This window comes from Triticum aestivum, chromosome 1D, assembly GCF_018294505.1.
Source record: "Triticum aestivum cultivar Chinese Spring chromosome 1D, IWGSC CS RefSeq v2.1, whole genome shotgun sequence".
NCBI classification, from domain to species: domain Eukaryota; kingdom Viridiplantae; phylum Streptophyta; class Magnoliopsida; order Poales; family Poaceae; genus Triticum; species Triticum aestivum.
This window is the reverse complement of record NC_057796.1, coordinates 55,588,482-55,610,535: the sequence shown is the minus strand read 5'-3', so window position 1 is coordinate 55,610,535 and position 22,054 is coordinate 55,588,482. Positions and strand designations below refer to the sequence as shown.

At 42.8% G+C, this 22,054-nt stretch overlaps 1 protein-coding gene across 1 annotated transcript; it reads right to left on the bottom strand.

The window, feature by feature from the left end:
- Positions 1-1,912: 1,912 nt before the first annotated feature.
- LOC100682515 (phosphoinositide phospholipase C 2) lies at positions 1,913-9,232 on the bottom strand. Its single transcript, XM_044592254.1, has 9 exons — positions 8,756-9,232; positions 6,065-6,261; positions 5,233-5,368; positions 4,418-4,651; positions 3,257-3,486; positions 3,028-3,145; positions 2,764-2,907; positions 2,512-2,598; positions 1,913-2,416 (listed from the first exon to the last, which is right to left on the bottom strand). The coding sequence occupies exons 1-9, from the start codon at positions 9,074-9,076 to the stop codon at positions 2,123-2,125; spliced, it is 1,761 nt and encodes a 586-aa protein (XP_044448189.1). The 5' UTR covers positions 9,077-9,232; the 3' UTR covers positions 1,913-2,122.
- Between the last annotated feature and the right edge of the window lie 12,822 nt (positions 9,233-22,054).

The following is a 22,054-nucleotide window of genomic DNA, read 5'->3' as shown; positions in this document are numbered from 1 at the left end:
TCTCATCTTCAAGATTCATATTGTGCAGGATAACACAACATGTCATGATGTTCTTCAAGGTTTTCTTATCCCAAAAACGAGCAGGACCACGGACAATGGCAAACCTAGATTGTGAAACACCGAATGCTCTTTCAATGTCTTTTCGGGCTGCCTCTTGCACCCTTGCAAATTCACATTGTTTTTTTTTTGTTTTGGGTTCTTTGATGCTCTTGACAAATGTGCACCAAGGAGGGTATATACCATCTGCAAGATAGTACCCCTTTGTGTATTCATGCCCATTGATAGTGTAGCTATAAAGCGGAAGAGGTGTGCAGGATATGTAGGATTCTCCGCAAAATAATCTTGCATCAACATCTCGTTCCCAAGATGGCGATTCCGAGGAATGCACAGACGCCTGACAGTAGATCCTCGCCTCCTCTTCCAGTACTCGTCTTCATGCTCCTTCACGGCAAGCGCCATGACTAATATTTGCTGCCGAAAGGTCGCAAGCATGGTCTCCACATCCGAGTCGTCCGAATCGGATGAATCGGATAGCAAGAACTTCTCGCACGGGGTCAACTCCATCTACACGCACACCGGCGCATCAATCTACTACACAGCTCGCAAAAATCACAAAAAAGGGACTAACCGGTGGCGGGTGATCCCGGGCGGTGACGAGGGGGGTGCGCTCGACGGTGGTCGATCCCTAGCGGCGGCGGCGACGGGGGGCGGCTCTTCTCGCCGGATCCGGAGGGGCGGTGCAGCGGCTCGGCGCGGGAGGGTGTGGGGCGGCCCCGCGGAGCGATTCCGCCCGCAGATATGGCCGGAATCGCCGGCGGCGGGCAGGCGGAAGCAAGGGCGGGCGGCGGCGGAAGGAGAGGGAAAAGAGCGCGGGGCTGAAATGTCCCTTCCGCCAACTGCTTCTCTGTGATGCAGGGCACCGCAGCCACGAGGGGGAAACCCGCGTTTTCCCGGGTTGGGTCGGGAATTTGCCACGCCCCCCAAAAATTTTTACGGGCCGGGGCGGGATGCGGGGTCTAATCGGGCAGGCTTTTCGGCCCGTACCCGTATTTTGGCGGTTATTTTGCGGGTCGGGGGCGGATGCGGGGTCTGCTAGAGTTGCTCTAACATGAATCAACTTACACTATGAATAAGACTTTATAGCTAATAAAATAAAATAAGACTTTATCTTGATGTAAGATTTTGAAAAAAAAAGTTTAACAAAAAGTAACATACACTAGCAAAATAAAATCAAGCCTCCTATGAACAACTTACGCTGACAACGGCATGTCCAGCAACTATGCGGTGTATATGGAAATTTAGGAATCTCGTGCTTTTTAATAACGCCATTTGAATGTCTGTGAATCAGGCGATAGGGAATATACTAAGAACAGTAAAAAACTGGATGATTCTGTCCTAGTTTTACTTTGCCTTTGGATTTGTTCATGCTTGAAACTTGCCTGAATCGATGTATGGTTTCATTATGAGTTAATGGAACACGAGAGCACCTCCTTGTTATTCTAAAAAAAATGCCTCATTAAAAGCCTTCTAGGAAAAAAACATACTATAAAATAATTCATAATCATTAAGTAAAAGAATGCAATGTCAAAGATCCAAGGATCTTAAACAGGTTCTCATTCAGGAACATTCGCCCTTAATCTTGCAAATCACAAAGTCGTTTCATATCAACTCCATTAACATATTTCTAGAAATAAAGAACGTATGCAGAATATCTTTTTTCTAGAATACTTCGTTTGACTTCGTTTGCAGAATATCAGTCTCCTCAATTTTTCTGCAACTCATGAGCATAAGATAATCTTTGCTTGTAAACTAATCTAGGGGTTTCAGAAGTTATGTCGATATGCAGCAGAGAGTCAGAGAGCTTGCAGTAGTGAATTCAGCCTTTGTGTTGGCTTGGGTACTGTCCTGGGTATACTAGCTGAACAATCTTTGATCTTTCATTAGCTCACTCAACAAACACTCAATGACAAACAATAGTCGCACATTGAGTTCTAATCACATCATATACAGCACAAGCACGCGTACAATGACAGGGGCACCAACGAACAAAAATTTCCAAACTTTTTACACACACCACCAACATCGCCAGGATCAACAGGGAAACGCCCGCGAGCTCGATCCTTTACGAAAACTCGAAGCGCATTAGCAGCTTTACCGAGCGCAGCACCTCGCCATCGCGGGCGTAGAGCCTGACGGAGCGTATCCCGGACCGGAGCTCCCAGACCGGCAGGCAGGTCTGGCCGGCGAAGTCGTCCTTCTGGTGGTTGTCTGACTCGTGCACCTCGACGCGCAGCAGGGCGAGCTCCGGCACGGACAGCGGGAACTCGAACTCGTGGTCCCACGTCGGTATCCAGTTGTCCATGATCACCTTGGTCTCCTTCATCATTGTGTCTGCAACCACTCCTGCTATACCCACCTGCACTTATTTTTCAGACATACAGTTTTGAGTAAGTAACTATATCACATTTCATCTCACTGATTAATTGTTGGAAGCATGACGAAAGGACTGACCCTTGCGTAGAAGTCTGGTGGCGAGCACTTGTCGAAATGCGTCTTACGGAAGTCGAATCGCCATCCGTCTCCCATGTAGACAGTCACCTTCAGATGGTAACGGCATCGAGAAGAAAACAAGTTACATACTGAAGTTACTGTAGCAAATCCGGCAAAAAGAAAATATTGCATACCGGCAGAAACTTAGCACGGTGTGTGGTAATTTTTGTTCGTTTGGTTCGTCATAAAGGAAAAAAGAAAGCTTCACTTCACCTTGAGCCTTGTCTTCACTGGTAGTTTGGATCTAGGGTCAAACATTTTATCCGTGTTCATAAGAAAATCAGGCTTTTTCACATAACCACAACCGCCATTTGCCCGGAACATCCCTTGAGTCAGCCATAGTTTCCTTCCATGGCCCTGCGGAAAGCCAGAAAATTTCAAAGTCAAATTGGGAAACGCTTAGTTTCGGTAACCTTAGTTTTGTGGACAAATAAGATAAATATACTGCAGAAGCGTGAAGAAAATGATAGATGCTACCTGCATGTTTGCTGCAACCATCTGAGCTCCATATCTCCAGCCCATCAGCGGATTGTAATTGGACGAAGTAATGCGCGTTGTCTTTGGGAAAATCCGTAGCAAGTTCCTCTGTGTAAACCTGAAAGAAATTTACCAAAGATTCATTAATCCACCGTATTAACTTAAATTTTATTCAGCGAGCGCTGAAGAAACAAAATGTCAGAAGAAAAGACACTTAAATTCATCTCACTTTATAATTTCAGATCCATGAGTAATGGTGGCCTTCTCGTATGCCGCCTCCCCCAAGCTCATCCGAGACACTTTCTCGGGATCAACCTTGAGATCCTGATCCATGTCGTGCTTTCTCCGGGTGAGGCTGATTGAGATGAGACTTTTATACTCCCCGTTAACCCCCTGTTGTACCTTCTTCTCCATCTCTTCATCCTCTTCCACATACCGCTCTGTGTCCTTCTCTGAAACCTGCACATCGGATTCACAGCTGTTACATCATAGACCTGAATATATTTAGGCTGTTCTAGTGCAAAATTTGCGATCATTTCATCACTGTATTTTAGGCTTTCAATAATTTTTAGATCAATGAATTTAAGTAATTCCACTTTTTACCCCTGAGTTGTGACTTTCTGAGAGCTTTTATGCTATTAAAGAAAAGTCTTACTACATTTTTATCTTGTCGTAGATTTTACCTAATTTTATTATTTCCACCAAACAGAAAAACTAGATCCACTTGTTACGACAATGAGAAAGCTGACTGCACAGATAGCTTGGGCTCGCCTCTGTTATAGAATTGCCTAATTATATCAAATTGCCTCAGCTTCCATCAAATTCCATGAAATTGTGTTAATTCTACCAAACAGGTGTGGCATTGTACCAATTATTTCTCTCCTGCATCATATCGGATGCACCCCTAACGAATATGAGTTGAGTAACTTGAGTTGTCTGTCTAGTCAGTTGTCACGTCTTCCCGACACATGCATCTGTCTTGTTAGTTTGCAAATGTTAGGAAAACAACTTATCTCTATTACATAGCCCATGGGGCATATATATATTACACATGACTTGGGGTACAAGGAAAGGAAACATAGCCTAATAGGACTCCTAGACAAATACTAATACTCCTTAACAGCAAAAATTAATGAAATAGGGCAATAGTGATCACAAAGTCGCAACTAAAGGTAAAATGTGGCAAGAGGAAACCGAACTGGGTAAATTTTGTCACAAGATTGCAACTAGAAGGTAAAATCTTGAATATTGATTAATAATTTAGTTATATGTTTTGTCAAATCTTGAATCTTGATTAATGAGTACTTATATATTTCATATTTTCCACATGTAGAAAAATAATAAAGGGCATGTACAGCATACTGGAGACCATGCAAGTAAAAGACAATACCTGGCGAGCAGTAGCCACCTGAGCCTTGTTGTCGGGGATCTCGTCCCCCCACACACTCTCCTCCTCTGCGCTACCATTTTGGGCCTCCTCCTTGCTACTCTTGGTTTCAAGGTACTCTTTTGGCGGTTTGGTTGATATGATGATCTTGCCCCTGAGGTCCTCGGGGGAAGGGAATACGGGCATTGCCTCGGACTCCGAGAGGTGGAGCAAGTCCCCGAATGTCTCCTTGACCATCTGCGACATGATCAAACATGCATGGTCATCATCCGATCCTCCAAAAATTGCATGGAAATTCAATTCTCTTCAAATACTGTTTCAAACCTTTTTCTATCAAAAATATATGGATATGCTAAAATCTGACGTTAGATTTTTAGGCATGGTAAATCGAACGTTTTTCATGCCAACTTATATCGGCGTGATCGCGTGAGGATGACAAGTTTAGTTTGCAAGCACGGCAATTTGCTGTCAAAAAAAAAAAGAGGAACGGAGGCAGATTTGCCATGCTCCCGAACTAAACTTCTATCTTCGACAAACATAACTTGCCATGAAAAAATGTTCGATCTGTCTTGCCTAAAAATCTGACGTTGGCTGGATATTCAGGTCCAAAATATAACTCCCATAAATCTGACGTCAATCTGGCCTTTGATAAGGCATGGCATTTTATCGAAGACCAAACTAAGATTCCGCGCAAAAATGAAAAGAAGACCAAACTAAGATTTGGTATTTTTTAAATCAAATCCCCCCTTGAATTTCGGAGTTGAAGAGTGCAGATGAGGAAAAGGCCAGTATGGTATTGGGGAATCCGGGGAACATACCTTTGCTACTTTGGCTTGAAGATGCGGAGTGAGGTGATCTTCGAGGGTGAGGATAACGGGGTATGGGGAGGAGACGAAGGCGTGCTCCTTGACGGTCTCCAGGCATTTCATCAGGTCCACCGGCGACGTCCATGTCCTGCAAAACACAAATCCACTTCACGTCGCTGGTCAAAGGTTTGCCACAACGGCCACCGCCGTCGGTCGCCGTTGCTGCGTCACCGGCCGTTCATAGTGACCGTGCACTCTATCTCCGATCTCGTCGACGGTGAATCCCCCAAAACATTCCGTAGCTTGGGCCTGCAATTGGATCGATTCTATGGTAACTTGGGCCTACGTCAACATTGATCTCAGGCCATTTCAACATGACCCTGTAATATAAATCCCAGAACGTCGTTGTTGATCAATAAAGTACAGCAATGTTCTCTATAAAAAAATCGTTTTCACTTGTTCTCAACAAATAAAACACTTCATTGTCAATTGTTTTCAAGAAAGAGAAACTTCATTTTCACCTTTTTAGAGGTTCACACCATTAGGCTTAAGCTGGGCCCTGGTGGTGTCATTCAGAACACCAAAATTATTCCAACGTGCCAAAAGACATTCCGTCGTCTTTAGTCACGCTCTCTCTAGATGAAGGAGACGTTGTCTTTAGCCTCATCATCGATCTACGTCTAATCGTGTGGTTGTTCTAGTTTCGTTTTCCTTCGGATTGCGAACGATTGAATGACCCATCAAATTTTTCAGGTGTGTATGTCGAGCCCGAGTGTCGTCCGGTAGCCGATTTTTTACCGACAAGTGCAAGTGAAAATAAAAAGTTCATGCGTGCAACTGGTACCTGCCGTGGAGGACCTCGACGTCGTCCTTGGCGGCATTGGGCCAGAGGTCGAGCTCGATGACCCTGACGCCGTCGCGAAGCGCCTTGGCGATGGGCGCCTCGCTGCACCCGCTGCTCAGCTGGTTCCCGGTCAGGTACGAGTTGTGGCCCGTGTAGATGAAGTAGTGCGACAGCGGCAGCCCCATGTCATGGTGAACCTGCACGCACGCACCAAATTTGGTAAATAATAATCCAACTGTGAGATAGCTCCCCGGTACCAGCTGTGAGATATATACGTACATACGGCCAAGGGGAAAGTACGGTTGCAGCTACCAAATACGTCCAATAATACGCAATCATACGTCCACATCGGACAGGTCAGAGTCGGGCCGATCGAAGGATCCACGCACACAACCGTCCAAACATTCTATATGGGCCACCTAAATACTTAATTCATAGTATGGTTTATGATTTGTTTTCTGCACTATACTGAACAAGTCATGATATTTTTCCAACAAATTAATTCTCCCCGGGACTTAAATAAATCAGCGGCCGAGCGAAGAGTGTTTGGGAGGAAGTTAATGTTAACCAAGCCAATAATTTAGCGAACGATCTACACATATAAGTGGGACACCCAAACATCGCTATTGGACAATTAGTTCATTCCGTAAAAAAGAAAGAATAATAGGAGTACTGAAATAAGCCATTTCCAGCATTTTTAGGCAGACCTTTGTTTCAGCTCACCGGCCATGGTTCAGTATATAGTACTCCCTCCGTTCCAAAATAGATGACTCAACTTTGTACTAACCTTTGTTTCAGCTCACCTTTAGGAGTCATCCATTTTGAAACGGAGGAAATAGTTTGGTTGGACAAATATCGCGTGAACGAAGTCTGGGAGGAAATGTTGGCTACCTAATAATGTAGGTGGTTTAATGAAAGCGTTACGTGTGTATTCATATTTTTGGTCCATATAAAAGGGAAATTGAGGAGTTAGTGCCTCTCGATTGTAATCCTATGCATATGGAATAAAACTCTTTTACCCCGCAAAAAAAAGAAAAAAAGGGAAAATTGTATACCAAATTCAACAAAGTTGAAGAGTCATGCTTTTCTCTAGTACGTATTCAAGTTGATAGAGGAATGCTATTTTGGCCTGTAGCTAACTGAACAATAATGATATAATATATTTTCTTCGTTCTTTATCACTCTGTTCCAAGAGCAGTTGCAGCTAGATCATGTATGTCCAATAACAAACCCACCCATACTTCAAGACCAGACCATGTGAGACCCATAAAATTCTACACAAATGACGAGCTTGGTATCCAAGCATGTCTATCGAACCATTCATGCTGCGGCGTTGACTGAATTCTTATTTTGATGCTTTTTATATTTACTTGTTTTTCTACAAGGAAATAGAAGTACTTGTTTAAGGCGCTCTAATAATGTGATCAACATCCCATTTCATCAGGGTACTTTTTGATAAACAAATAACCACTAGACACATGGTGAGTTAGGCAGCCAATAACACTAATCAAAGAGTGGGGGCAGGTGACTTAGTTCACTAAGTACCTGTACCTAGTGTCTTTTAGTTGTTTAACCTCTCATGATCGTTTTAGCAATGCTTTTTAGAAAAAGTATGAAGCTATAATACATGTAAATGCTTGTGGAAACGTTGGAAGTGATCCAATTTGATAGCTTTGCGCACTGGCAGCAGGTCAAAACTGCTCCAAAGTGTGAAGTGTTTGATTGTATATAAGCGGAACCTTATCTCTCTCATACAGGTCCAACAGAAGCAGATAAGCTTAAGAACTCATCTGCTGATCCTTATTCGACTATAAAGTAGTTTTAGTTCTGAATTGATAGAGTTACATGCATACCATGAAATTTAAAGTTGCGCAAAACCGCGTGTAGTTTCGAGAATTAGAAATGTAGTCACGCAGTTCTTGCAATACCACACCTACCCAATAACTAAGATTTGACAGATTCTCTGTCAAGTTTACACAGGAGACCCCCTTCAATCAATCAATCAATCGCATAATTTTCCCGCAAAAAGACAATTATCATGGGTATTAAACAACTTCATCATCTTATGGTGATGATTGCTAAATGTTCTAGCCAGGTCTCTCTGCCAAATAACCGATAGAAGCTGAAACAAAAGACATAAATCCTTGCGAGCTAGTACGTGGAAAGATCCTAATTTTGGTGCCACTCTCTAGCATGGGGGACACAGCACAAGCGCAACACTGCTGCATGATCCATACATCAGGGACATTGCACATGTGCCTAACCTGTTTACCAACAGTACTCGTGACTCCATTTATGACTGTTCCGTGTTGACATAAATGGAGGAGCTAAATCACGTTTGCAGAAACCACCCTATTTGCTTATAAAATATTTTCTAGTACTCGACTTTGTTACTGTCCTAGCCATATCTGACCAAGAATCAATCAATCAGCAGAAATGATTTTAGAAAGAGAAGTAAATTAATCAGCCCACTATTAATCAGTATGGTTAGAACATTCTATTGCACTGCTGAGAACCAAGTTTATGTATTTACTAGTAGAAAAATATTTCAGGATCTTTGTGCAATTCAAACCATGGAAAATCGTAGAAGCTGTTGTCTTGGAAAAGTTCCTTCTGACATTTTTTAAGGAAGAAGACAACAGTTTTGATTAGTATACGGGCGGATGGGATGAAGATAACTGTTTTGATTACCCCACGGCGAGGATGGAGGGCGGCGTTGGCGTCGCTGCAGAGCCACCGGTAGAAGCCCTCGACGGTGAGCCCGCCGCCCTTCTTGAGCAGCCGGTGCTCCGCCGCGAAGGCCAGGACCTCCCTCGCCGCCGCCTCGACGTCGTCGTCGCCGGCCTCCCCCTGCACCTCCCGGAGGAACCTCCTGAGCGCCTCCTCCCCGAGCGCGCTGCCGCCGCCGTCGGCGCCGGCGTACGCCTCGAACACGTCCCCGATGGCCTCCGACGGCTCGTTGGACGCCGGCCGGAACCGCCGGAGGAAGCAGCACACCCTGTACGTCGTCATGGGCCGCCTCGCTCCACGCCACGGATGTATTCGCCTTCTATGTACAGGTAGCTAGCTAGAGTGAACTGATTATGGTTTGGCGCGTCTGCGAGTGCTAGCTAGCTGGTGCACATCTCTCTGCGTATATGCTGTGTGTGCTCGCAAGGTTCTTGCTATGTATCCGGTGTCTCGTTGGTTGGCGACGATATTAAAAGCAGCTCGCCACCAAAAACAAGTACAGGTGTGACAGGTAATAAAAATAATCCAGCGTATCACTGACACGTGGCTCTAGCCTCACGTGTCATCTCTTGCATGCTGGATGAGACTGTAAAAAATGCCTGAATAGAAAGAACAAACAGTTGATTTGGATCCTATAAGATTTGAATTTATTTGATTGCATCACAGAAAAAACAAAATATTTTTTCTTAGATCTTTAGGTAGTGAATTCTAGATTTCTTACGAAATGTAGTGCAAATGGTTCCTTGGAGAAAAATTGTATATGATTCAATCCTATGAATGAAAGATCAGTGCAGAAATAGAAGTCGTAGGACTCTAATCCTTCGAAAATTCTACAAAAAATCCTTTGAACCAAAAAGGCCGTGAAATGTTGCATAGAAACACCAAGCCGCCTTGCAAGGCTCAAAGGGCCATGGCCCGCCCAGGGTTGGAGCAATAAATGAAGCTTACCCCATAACAAATGTATTATTTTTAATTTGGTAGCAGTGTTTGTATATCCAGCCCGCCCAAACATTTTTTTGGTCGCTCCGCCACTGCGATTGGGCACACCCTTTCGCCGCTGTAGGGACGATGGCGGTGCGGTTGGGCAATGCGGCCAAGGGTTGTCGAACTAGTCCCCACTCATCCACGGACGGATACGGTGTTCGGTTTGAGATTTCAGCAGTGTTCGGACAGATACGGTGTTCGGTTTGAGATTTTTGCAACAAGGATGATGTTGCAGAATACTTTGCAACAAAACTTATGTTGCAGAAACCTTTTGCAATATATGTGATGTTGTGAAATTTTTTTATATTAATTTTGCAATATGGGTGTTGTTGTGGAAAAAAAACACAAATGATGCTGCAGAAAATATTTGTAGTTTTTTTCATCTCCATTGTTTTTGCAACATGTATGTTGTTGTGGGATGCAATATGCAACATGCATGATGTTGCAGAAAAAAGACATGCAAAGAAGACACGCGTAACGCACAGCAGCGGGCGGATCGTTTGTGTGCAATCCGCGGGCTGAACGCAAGCGTTTTCCTAATTAAAAACGCCTTAGTAGAAAGAACAAACAATTGGAATGTCATGTTGACTTGGATCCTATAAAACTTGAATTTATTTGATTGCGTCATAGAGAAAACAAAATATTTTTTCTTAGATATTTAAGTGAATGCTAGATTTCTTATGAAATGTAGTACAAATGGTTCCTTAGAGAAAAATTGTATATGATTCAATCCTATGAATGAAAGATCAATGCAGAAATAAAAATCATAGGACTCTAGATCAACACAGATTGCAAAAATAATCTGTGTCAAATATTTCTCTACTAATCTTGCAAGCATTTTCTAAGTAAAAAAAATGTATACTCAAAGTCGTACCTTGAAGCTTGTGAAAAATATAACTTGCCATAGGGCATCTCCAATATGGACCCTTAAACCACCCCACTAGTGCAGAACCGGGCTTTAGCGCCGGTTCGTAAGGGCCTTTAGTGCCGGTTCTGCAACCGGCACTAAAGAGTGGAGACTAAAGGCCCCCCCTTTAGTACCGGTTCGGCACGAACCGGCGCTAACGTGCCACCACGTGGCACGAGCCAGACCCGGGTGCGTGTAGGACATTAGTACCGGTTAGTAACACCAACCGGTACTAAATGTTTGGATGTGTTTTGGTTTTAATTTTTATTTTTCCTTTAGTTTTGTGTTTTCAATTTAATTTAGTGATTGTTTTACATTATAATGAGTTGTTAAATCATTAGGTGAAAGTACCGCAGATTAGTTTCGACTGGATGCATGTGGATCCTAGCTAAGTGATCAAGTATATGCCATATCCATATTACTTGATCACTAAGTGATCAAGTAATATGGATATGGCATATACTTGATCACTTAGCTAGGATCCATCCAGTTGAAACTAATATGCGGTTTCTTTCATAAATGATATAATAACTCATCATCATCATCATCATCATCATATTAATATAAAAACTCTTGCATCATATCATCACCAACAACAGTATATACTAGCTAGCAAAGATATCATCGAGTTCAACATGGTCATGATATTATAAGCGTTCATAACACCACAAAAGCAAATCACTCTTTGAGATTAAGTTCAGGACGAAGAACACGGACACGCATGAGAGGACAATAAGTACTAAGAGCATGATAACTAGCTAAATCACTCCTGCTCTCTCTCTCAGGTAAAATAGCATAGAACATGTATAGCTCTCCTGATTCATCATATTGGAGCATGCAGATGAACCCGTCTCCTAATCGTGGGCTGCGCTTATGATTGCTGCCCCCTAGTACTTCTCTACGATCGTTAACAATTTTGCTCCAATCTTTCACTATTAAGCATTCATCGCTTTCAGAAATCCTGAATGCACTCATGTGCACTTTAGGATATCTTGGCCGTAAGCTAACAATTGACACGCGACCTTTAGTCTCGATCCACTGAGGCACAACTGTCATCGGGAGTCCCTGTTGAAGAACATCGTATAGTAATTAATATACTTAGCAATGAAAGTTTAGCTTGAAAAATAATGTATGCAAAAGATGCACTGAGGACTAATAGTAAAAATCTTACCATCTTTCCTAAATACATGTGACCGTAGTTCAATACGATCACTATTGGTCGCATGTTTTGAGTACTAAGATTTTCAAATTCAGGAAAATGATTTCTCTTAACAGCATCAAGATCCTCAAGCCATGAAACATAATAATTTATCTCCTCGCAGTTTAGTTCAGCTCCGGGACAGTAGTAGGTCCTGTCTACCAAGCGCCGGACATGTTTGCTTGAATGGAAATAAGCTGTCAATAGAAATTAGTTGTCAACTATTTTTGAATAAACAATATCAAAGACATAAATATGGTTGAGAAACTCACATAATGGTAGAACTGGAGGCGTCTGCACATCGACCCAGATGTCTCTATTACCTTCAATATCATCTTTCGGACGAATATCAAAGGTGATAACCATATCAGGCTCAAATGCATAAGCCTTGCATAGTGCTTGCCAAGTTTTGCATTCAAAATAGGTGTACGTGTCTGCATTGTATAATTTGACGTTGAAAGTATAACCATGCTCGGTCTTCAGGTAAACTCTCTTTACCTCCATAGTTTCCATAGCACTGAAACCTATCTTATCCAAGACAAAAATTCTTGCATGGCAGGGGATGCGCTAGTAGAATAGTGAAAATTTAAAATTATAAGTTGAAGCAAATGAAGCATATATAAGTCATGCTTAATTACGAAAAAAGACTTGTCGTTGTGACTTACTGTATCCACTTCGAAGGTCTCATCCAGCTTGATGCTGAAGCGCCTATCATCAACAAAGAAATTTCTGTCGCACAGGCCGTGCTGGTCTTCACAGAATTCGCACTTAATGAAATCTTTTTCGTCGTCAGACGACATTTCCTATGTTCATATAGGTGAAACATTAAACACTTACTAGTTCTATTAATTCAACTAATTCAACTACTTATATTAGTTCAACTAGTTCTATTAATTCAACTAATTCAACTAAGCATTTAATAAAAATAAACTTGTTCTATTAATTTTCTTACTAAAATAAAGTAGCTAGTTCTATATAGTAATATTTTAGTTAGATCATCAAATCTCAGATATCTAAATTTTCTTACTAAAAATAAACTAGTTCTATTAATTCAACTAAGAATTTACTAAAAATAAACTAGTTCTATTAATTTTCTTACTAAAAATATATATAAAGTAGCTATATATAATAATATTTTAATTAGATCATCAAATCTCAGATATCTAAATTTTCTTACTAAAAATAAACTAGTTCTATTAATTCAACTTATTCAACTAAGAATTTACTAAAAATATACTAGTTCTATTAATTTTCTTACTAAAATATATAAAGTAGCTATATATATATAGTAATATTTTAACTAGATCATCAAATCTCATATACCTAAATATTCTTACTAAAAATAAACTAGTTCTACTAATTCAACTAGTTCAACTAAGCATTTACTAAAAATAAACTAGTTATATTAATTCAACTAGTTCAAATAATCTCATATACCTAAATTTTCTTACTAAAAATAAACTTGTTCTATTAATTTTCATACTAAAAATAAACTAGTTATATTAATTCAACTAGTTCAAATCTCATATATATACCTAATTAATATCTAGCTAATTCATCTAAAATTGACATTAATATTTAACATCTTTTCCATATAATTCATCTAACATTAACATTCTAACATTCTTATCTACGTAATTTATCTAACATTAATCTAAACAACAGAAAATAAGTAAAAACAATATGTGTGTGTGTGTATGTGTGTGTGTACGAGCGGGGGGCGGCGGCGTACGGGCGGCGGCGCGAGACGGCGATGCGACGGGGACGGCGCGACGACGAGCGGCGGGCCGGGGGCGACGGCGCGATCAAGACGGCGACGTAGTACGGGGCGGCGGGGGCGACGGCGGTGACGGCGACGATGGGCGGCGGGGGCGGCGAGGGCGGCGCACGATGGGTGACGGCGCGGCGGCGGCGGCGATGTCGCGCGAAGTAGTTGGAGAAGAAGTGGTGGTCGATGAAACTGAATTTTTCGTAAGTGCCATATATATAGGAGGGGCCTTTAGTACCGGTTGGAGCCACCAACCGGTACTAAAGGCCAATTTTTGCCAGGCCAAGGGGCGGGAAACTGCCCCTTTAGTACCGGTTCATGGCTCCAACCGGTACTAAAGGCCCACTTTAGTACCGGTTGGAGCTACGACCCGGTACTAAAGGGGTGCGCTGGCGCAGGAGCGGTGCGGGCAAGTTTAGTCCCACCTTGCTAGCCGAGGGGCGCCCGCACCAGTTTAAAAGCCCCGGCGCGGCTGCTGTCTCGAACTCCTCTCTATAGCAGGCTTCTGGGCCTAACTTCGGCGTGCTGCCCTGTGAGCCTGCTGGCCCTTCTGGGACTGTATTTGAAAACCCTAGGTCTGGCAGGCCCACTGGGCAGCGCCCCAACAATTTTTTATATAATTTTCTTCTATTTATTTCTGAGTAGTTTTTTTTGCTGTATTTAGTTTCTTTGTGAATATAAAAAAAATATAGTTTTTTTTCTTTTCTGCATTATTTATTTTCTGCTATTTATTTTTGAGTAATTTTTTATATATTTTTTGTCTTTTCTATTTTATTTATTTTCTGTTTTGTCTTTTGCACATCCTATGTGGGTGAAATGATGATACCATGCCAAGTTTCGGCATTTTCAGAGTTTATTTTGTAGTGATTTTCAATTTCACGGTCATTTAGCTCTCTAAACAAATCGATAAATGACTGAAAAATAGCAAATGATGTCAGAAAGTGTTGAAAATTGATGACGTCGCTTTGAATGGTGCGTACGGAACGCAAAAAAGTCTGCAGTTGTAATAAGTTTAAAAAAATGAAGTGCCAGTGTAACAGATGAGTTCTCGTCCGAAACCCTGATACTCCGAAAGAGATTGTCCAGTTTGTACACGAAGTGCGTCCAGTTTTTGCCGTAACCCTCTCTACTCTTTTGCACATGCTATGTGGGTGAAATGATGATACCATCCCAAGTTTCGACATTTTCAGAGTTCATTTTGTAGTGATTTTCCATTTCAGTCATTTAGCTCTCTAAACAAATCGGTAAATGACTAAAAAATAGCAAATGATGTCAGAAAGTTTTGAAAATTGATGACGTTGCTTTGAATGGTGTGTACGGAACGCAAAAAAGTCTGGAGTTGTAATAAGTTTAAAAAAATGAAGTGCCCATGTAACAGATGAGTTCTCGTCAGAAACCCTGATACTTCGAAAGAGATTGTCCAGTTTGTACACGAAGTGCATCCAGTTTTTGCCGTAACCCTCTCTACTCTTTTGCACATGCTATGTTGGTGAAATGATGATACCATGCCAAGTTTCGACATTTTCAGAGTTCATTTTGTAGTGATTTTCAATTTCACGGTCATTTAGCTCTCTAAACAAATCGGTAAATGACTAAAAAATAGCAAATGATGTCAGAAAGTTTTGAAAATTGATGACATCGCTTTAAATGGTGTGTACGGAACGCAAAAAAGTCTGGAGTTGTAATAAGTTTAAAAAAATGAAGTGCCCATGTAACAGACGAGTTCTCGTCAGAAACCCTGATACTTCGAAAGAGATTGTCCAGTTTGTACACAAAGTGCGTCCAGTTTTTGCCGTAACCCTCTCTACTCTTTTGCACATGCTATGTGGGTGAAATGATGATACCATGCCAAGTTTCGACATTTTCAGAGTTCATTTTGTAGTGATTTTCAATTTCACGGTCATTTAGCTCTCTAAACAAATCGGTAAATGACTGAAAAATAGCAAATGATATCAGAAAGTGTTGAAAATTGATGACGTCGCTTTGAATGGTGCGTACGGAACGCAAAAAAAGTCTGGAGTTGTAATAAGTTTAAAACAAATGAAGTGCCCATGTAACAGATGAGTTCTCGTCAGAAACCCTGATACTTCGAAGGAGATTGTCCAGTTTGTACATGAAGTGCGTCCAGTTTTTGCCGTAACACAAGAAGTCCGGAGTTGTAATAAGTTATTAAAGATAAAAAAGAGGCACAATGCTCGTTAATTAGCTTCAAGCCTTTCGGAATAGTGCAAACTGCACTACACATAGCTCCGTGCAGTCTACACTATTCCTCAAGGCTTAAAGCTAAGCAACGTGCAGATGAGCATTGCGCCTCTCCTTCATCGTCTCTGTACTCAGGGCTTATAAACCGCTCCTAGTGCCTCTCTCTTCGCGAGGTGGGACTAAAAACAGCTTACTAAGAAACTATAGTACCGGTTCATGGCACGAACCGGTACTAAAGGTGTCCGTGGGGCCCCAGCCTGACCACAGCCTGACGCAGCCTCATTAGTACCGGTTCGTGACATGAACCGGTACTAAAGGTTGCTCACGAACCGGTACTAATGATCTCCGCCCGCCTAGCCGTTGGAACCGGCACTAATGGACACATTAGTGCCGGCTTAAAATCAAACCGGCACTAATGTGCTTCACATTTGACCCTTTTCTACTAGTGCCCGCATCCGTCCAGACTATACGGTCCGGACGTATTTTGTCATCCAATGCGGTCTTGTATCCGTCCGCGGGCCGGTTTGGGTATCCTTTTTTCCACAAACTGGAAGCAAAGTAGGGGGCGGGAGGGCGGGGGGGGGGGGGGGGGGGGCTTTGTGGGCATTCAAACCACTGCTGCGCACGCGTCAGGCAACCTTACCCCACCCAAAATCCTCTCCCGAGATTTCTTTCCAACGGACGCGCCGCTTCCCGCACCGCATTCAAGCCAGCCAAGAGCACCGCGGGCGTCGTCGTTATTGGCCGCGGCGGCCCTCCGCACCACACAGGAGGTAGCGGGCCGGCTACTCCGCGAGCGCCAGACATCGACCGAACAAGGCTTCCGCGGGGGGTCCACTCCCTTCCGGCGCTGGAGGGACGACGACGACACGGACGACGATGGCGTTGCGGTCGGGTAGGTTGGCCAAGCGTATGATGTCGTCGTCCGCTACAAGTTAGCCTCCTAGGTTGTTTTTTTCCTTCTAGTTCTTAGTTAAACGGTCAGAATATCTCAGCCATTTTACATAAATTATGTCCGAACTGTAATGAAATATGTATTATTTGATATAATTTGTCTAGTTTATTCAAATTTGATTTGAAACATATAAGGTCAGTTATGGATTGCCAGACTCCGCATCGTTGTCCGTGAGCTGGTCCCGGCCCACCCGTCCGCGGACAGATACGGTGTTCGGTTCGAGATTTCAGCAGTGTAGACGCCCTAATTTCTTAAAACCAATGGTCTTTACTCTCTCTACTCCTCTAGCAGATCTCTCTCCCATTATCATCCAGCCTATGCAACCGGTCACCCCGAGAGTGCAGGCGTTGTCATCGGCCGCCCTCCGACGCGTCAAATCAAAATTTTTAAGGCGTGCTTTTTGTCGTGGTACCTAGATGACTTTCCGCCAAAAGAAATAAAAAAAGTTGGCACGCAGTCACGTAGTGTTGGGTGTGGCTAGCTGCATATCTTCGATCACGAATTCACGAGCGTGTGTGTGTGCATCAGTGCATGGGGCCATGCAAGATTATACAATGAGCATGCGTTTGACGGCAACGGAATCGTCGCTAGTGATGGCAATCGATCTTTTCCCGGCCATCATCAAGCACCATTCCGGCTGGTTAACGGTGAGTGCACGATGCCTATTGCCTATGCCATGGCGGCCCCGGCCGGTCGGCCACACACTCAGGCGATCGACGACGACGATCACACGGTGACACTGGTACATGGGCCCGCGTGACCCTGCGCAGCGTGTGTTTGTTTGTTGCTCTTTTCTGGGTAGACGCAGGGTAAAGCGAGAGCGACTTGTCCAAATGGCCGTTTTCAAAATACAGTGGCGGCACAAAAGGACAGATCACAGATGGATCGGCTGCCCCACGAAGCCCGATCGTGCATGCATGTACGCCAATTCCGCGCCCATCGTTATCGTCAGCATATGTGGATCGGGCAAGGGAGCTGGGGCCGAATGTGGGGTGGAACACATGGGCACATGGCGTGGAGCTCTTTCTCGCGGCCTTTCCATATCGCTTACCTACCAAATAGCCACATTTAGCACGCGGGGTCACTACTGTCCCCTTCGTGGGTCACTGCCTTGATCCTCCTTTTGCAGCACACGCTACCTCCTCAGGTACAATGTATGAAGGTCAGGAGTACCTTTGGCGGTACTCTTAATTGTTACTCCCTCCATCCCAAATTACTCATCGGGAATGGATTGAAATGGATGTATCTAGAACTAAAAACACGTCTAGATACATTTATTTTCGTGACAAGTATTTACGGACGGAGGGAGTACGTACAGTCGTGCACGAGGTTGCAAGTTAACCCAACTACCGTTATGTTGACCAACCTCGGTGAACCGGAGCGGCATAAATTCGCTCTATCGGACATACCGTTCCTCTTCGGTGCCGTTGAGTGTCGCCAATATGCTCGTGGCAGCCTGGATAATGCGACGGTTTTTCGGTGTGTAATCTGGTAGCGGCGAAGGTGCTCAAGTGCCTGCCCGGTTGTGTTGTGGGGTGTTGGCCTTCCCACGTCTTGTATGTGCTGTGGTGCTTTAGTACTAGGCTAGCTAGACATTGTTTAGGTTTTTGTCGGTTATGAAAAAAATACGTCTCCACCCTCGTGAGAACCCTAGTCGTCGTGCACCATCAATATCCGCCACCTCCCTCCCGATACCAGCCCTTGTACCCTATCCCTTCTCCCATGCGGAGGCGAGGGCCTCTCCATCAGTGCGGTCATCTCTTCTGGTCTACCCCGCTGTCACTGCCTCCAGCCTTACTAGGGTGGTAGTGGATCACTAAAAATATCTATGAAGGCCTTCATCCCGATCACGGTGGAGTGGCGACATCGGGTTGTCATCTTATTGGGCCGCAATCTATATACCGGTTTTGCTGTTTTTTTGGATCTGTGTTGAGCTTTAGCCCCATGGTGTGTAGTACACCAACCCAATGATGCATGAGGCCCATCATGTGTGGCACACAAACAACTGGTGGGGCGTCGCTCATTTGGCTGGTGTACGACAGACGATCGTGTTGCCAGGACGGTTGCACTTCGATGTTGCATGAGTATGCCGCAATAGTGATGTCCACGGTCTGATCTCGGATCGTTCATGATGGTATGTCGATATAGTCAGATCCCATGCTCCTTGGAGGTTGCTCTCCCCTTGCTACCACTGGTGGTGGTGGAGCTTTTCCTCCTTTGGACGTGCGAGCGGTGGCTCACTATTTTTGTATCTAGTCTTTATGTGTCGACGCTACAATATCACAAACCATTGTTGCAAGCATGCAAACGGTTCCCGCGAGAGAAGCTGGATTAGCGGATTCTAGTGGTCATTCATTGTGTTGCCATCTCCCCATGCTGATAAGTGGAGGCATACTGTAGGAGGTATAGGAATATTGATTCAGTCTGATTGGTGATGATCTTTGTCGAGTCGGTTCGGCAAAGGAGGATTCAGTGATGGCCTTGGCGGACATCTCTGGAGGACACCATGGTTGATTCACTCATAGTACTAAGTGGAACAATTGTTAGAAGATCTACCATCAAGATGGTGACTAGAACACAATTTGATATCCAGGGTGTGAAAACCTACATTCTAGCCTGCACTAGTTGGACCTGGCGACAAGAACTTGTTTCGTCTCTTTATTGAAGGCATTTTCTTCGTGTTGATGCTTTAGCCTCAATTGGTTGGACCTGATACCCGGAGTGAAAATCTTTGTGGACTAGGATGGGGAAGGAGGGAGCGCATTAGATAATTCTCTTAACTTCTATTCCCAAAAGGAAAGGTAAATCTCGTAGCTAGATCATTAAGCAACATTGGAACTTAAATCCTATAAGAGTGCTGACATTACTTAGTTGCATGAACTTGTAAAATTTATGAGCATGTTTGGCTCATCACTAACTATGGAAAACCATGGCTTGCACGGGGGAAGTGTGGCGAACAAAATAACCACTATAAGTGTGAAAAGATTTGGCAAAAGAAAAAAACAAAGCCTATCACAATTAGACAATATAGCTAAAAATGTGTGGCTAGGCATAACTGGAGCAATGGATCAAACACAACGGTAAGGTATTGTGGCATGACTAAGGTTAAGCGTGGCCACCTCGCTACAAACCAAACATGCTATATATCATCAACATACATGACAAAAATATGGCCGCGCCCACTTATTTAAATGAATAATAAAGATGTATCAGACTTAGAAGGCACTAAGCCAAAATTGTGCAACTTTGAGCTCAAACGGATGTACCGTGTAGGTGTATCTTGCTTAACGCCTTACATGTAGGGACAACAACGGAAATGGGGTCCCATACCTGCCAAACTAATGGGGGGTTTCATCTATTAGTGGGTGGGGACAGACAAAAACTTTCCCATGGGGATATTTACTGAATTTATTTATTCCCCGTAGGGTAAAACAGAGATAGGGACGGTATATGATTCCTCAGACCCGATACCCATCAGGGACCCGTTTTTAGATATGACATGTAGGACCATGTATATTTCTACACACACGAAGTGATCAACCCTAAAAAAGTTACAAACAAATTAGTAAAACAGTCTTAGTCCTACCTCGCGACCTCACCTCAGGAAAAGCGTATGTTCAAACTATTATGTACTTTGTGTGGAAACATGCTCGTTATGGATTGTTATGTGTTCACTAATGGTGCATACGACATATTGTGGCTACCTCTCACTATTAGTGCATTTTGTCATTGTTTTATTCACATGTATATTGTTGCTTAAAGACTCCCATATAATATAGAATATGTTTATCTCCATCGCCAGAGGTCGTCTCATGCACTGATGTATACATGTCCTCCATGGATACAACAAGAAATACAAGGCAAATAATAGTAATTTTAATATTAGGACTAAAAGTTTTATCATAATCTATGACATAAATCTTAAATCTTATATACTTAAATAGTTGATCTTCACTACTTCTATTTATCTCAACATGCACACATGCCACATCATCACACATGTCACATCATCAACTCCACTACTTTTATTTCTCTTAGTATGCATGCATGAAAATGCTACCTATACTAATTCCTTCAACATGCACACATCTCACTTTATCAACCCAGCTAATTTTATTTCTCTTAACATGCATGAGAAATACTACTTAATAAATATTTTATCACTATATAACAATCAAATACAAAAATCATATGTATTTTGAATCTTTAGTTTCATATTCAAATTCAAATTAAACAAATTTCATCAAAATAATATGTTGCAACCAATTCCCGCATGTTTCCGACGCAACGCACGGGGTGTAATCTGGCTGCTTAATTTTTTTGGCACTAATTCTACAAGATTCTTTTTAGTTTTGCTCGCTTCAGTACTTGTAGTCGTCACTGGGTGATCTACGGATCTGGATGTACTTTTTATTATTTTCTGATGCTCATTGTGCTCCCATGTTCCATGATTAAACATGAATAGATCGGAAGTAAAAAAGATCCGCGGGGGGTGTGCAAGGTAGCCTAACCTTGGGACAGAACTGAATGGAATCTTGCGTACCTATACTTGCAAAATATCACTCTCCTAGGTATATACGTGTCCAGATATCCACGACATGATGTTGATTAATTGGAAGACCCATTGATTTGACAATTCGTACACACTAAGTTAATTAGTAGGTAAAGATGCGCTAGTTTACTAGCCAGGACTCTGTCAAGTCATCTTATCGGGGATATTAGTTAATTAGGTGATAACATAGTAAGCTAGGTAGGCGGGAATACATTAGGCGTGCACATGTCTTAGCCGTCCAAGTGTCCCATGCTCCTGTGCTTTGCTCAAATTAAGGATCAAGCTGCGTGATTCGATTTGGCCTAATTGTCAGCTTGATTGATTTGTTTATTGTGTGTACGTATTGTTTACCAGCTGATCGATGCGAACTTGATTTTTATTTTCAGCTGAGGCTAAAAATGAGTATCCAGTTGTTTTGCATCAAACTGAGTGGTTATGCCTCGCTGGCTAGTAGACTAGCTTACTTGGATCATGATTCATGAGCGATATGATGCTTTTGTACATTTGACATTGTCAACTATGGGTGTTATGCCAATTGGTTAATATATTTGTGAACTTAAGTCACCATTATTTGGTTGATTGTGAGAATGATGTTTCGTAATTAAGGTATTACATATATTTTTCAAGTGCGGTAACCGGAAATTCTTGAAATAGGCTTTCGCCCCGCTTTATAAATAAAGCAAAGATCCATACA

Bases quoted from the DNA above. Each gene is read 5' to 3' on its own strand.
- LOC100682515 (XM_044592254.1), bottom strand. From the start codon at position 9,076: ATGACGACGTACAGGGTGTGCTGCTTCCTCCGGCGGTTCCGGCCGGCG. The intron at 5,369-6,064 runs GTACCAGTTGCA...TGTGTTTTGCAG, and splicing joins GTCGAGGTCCTCCACGGCAG to GACATGGACGTCGCCGGTGG. The intron at 4,652-5,232 runs GTATGTTCCCCG...ATCATGTCGCAG, and splicing joins TTCAAGCCAAAGTAGCAAAG to ATGGTCAAGGAGACATTCGG.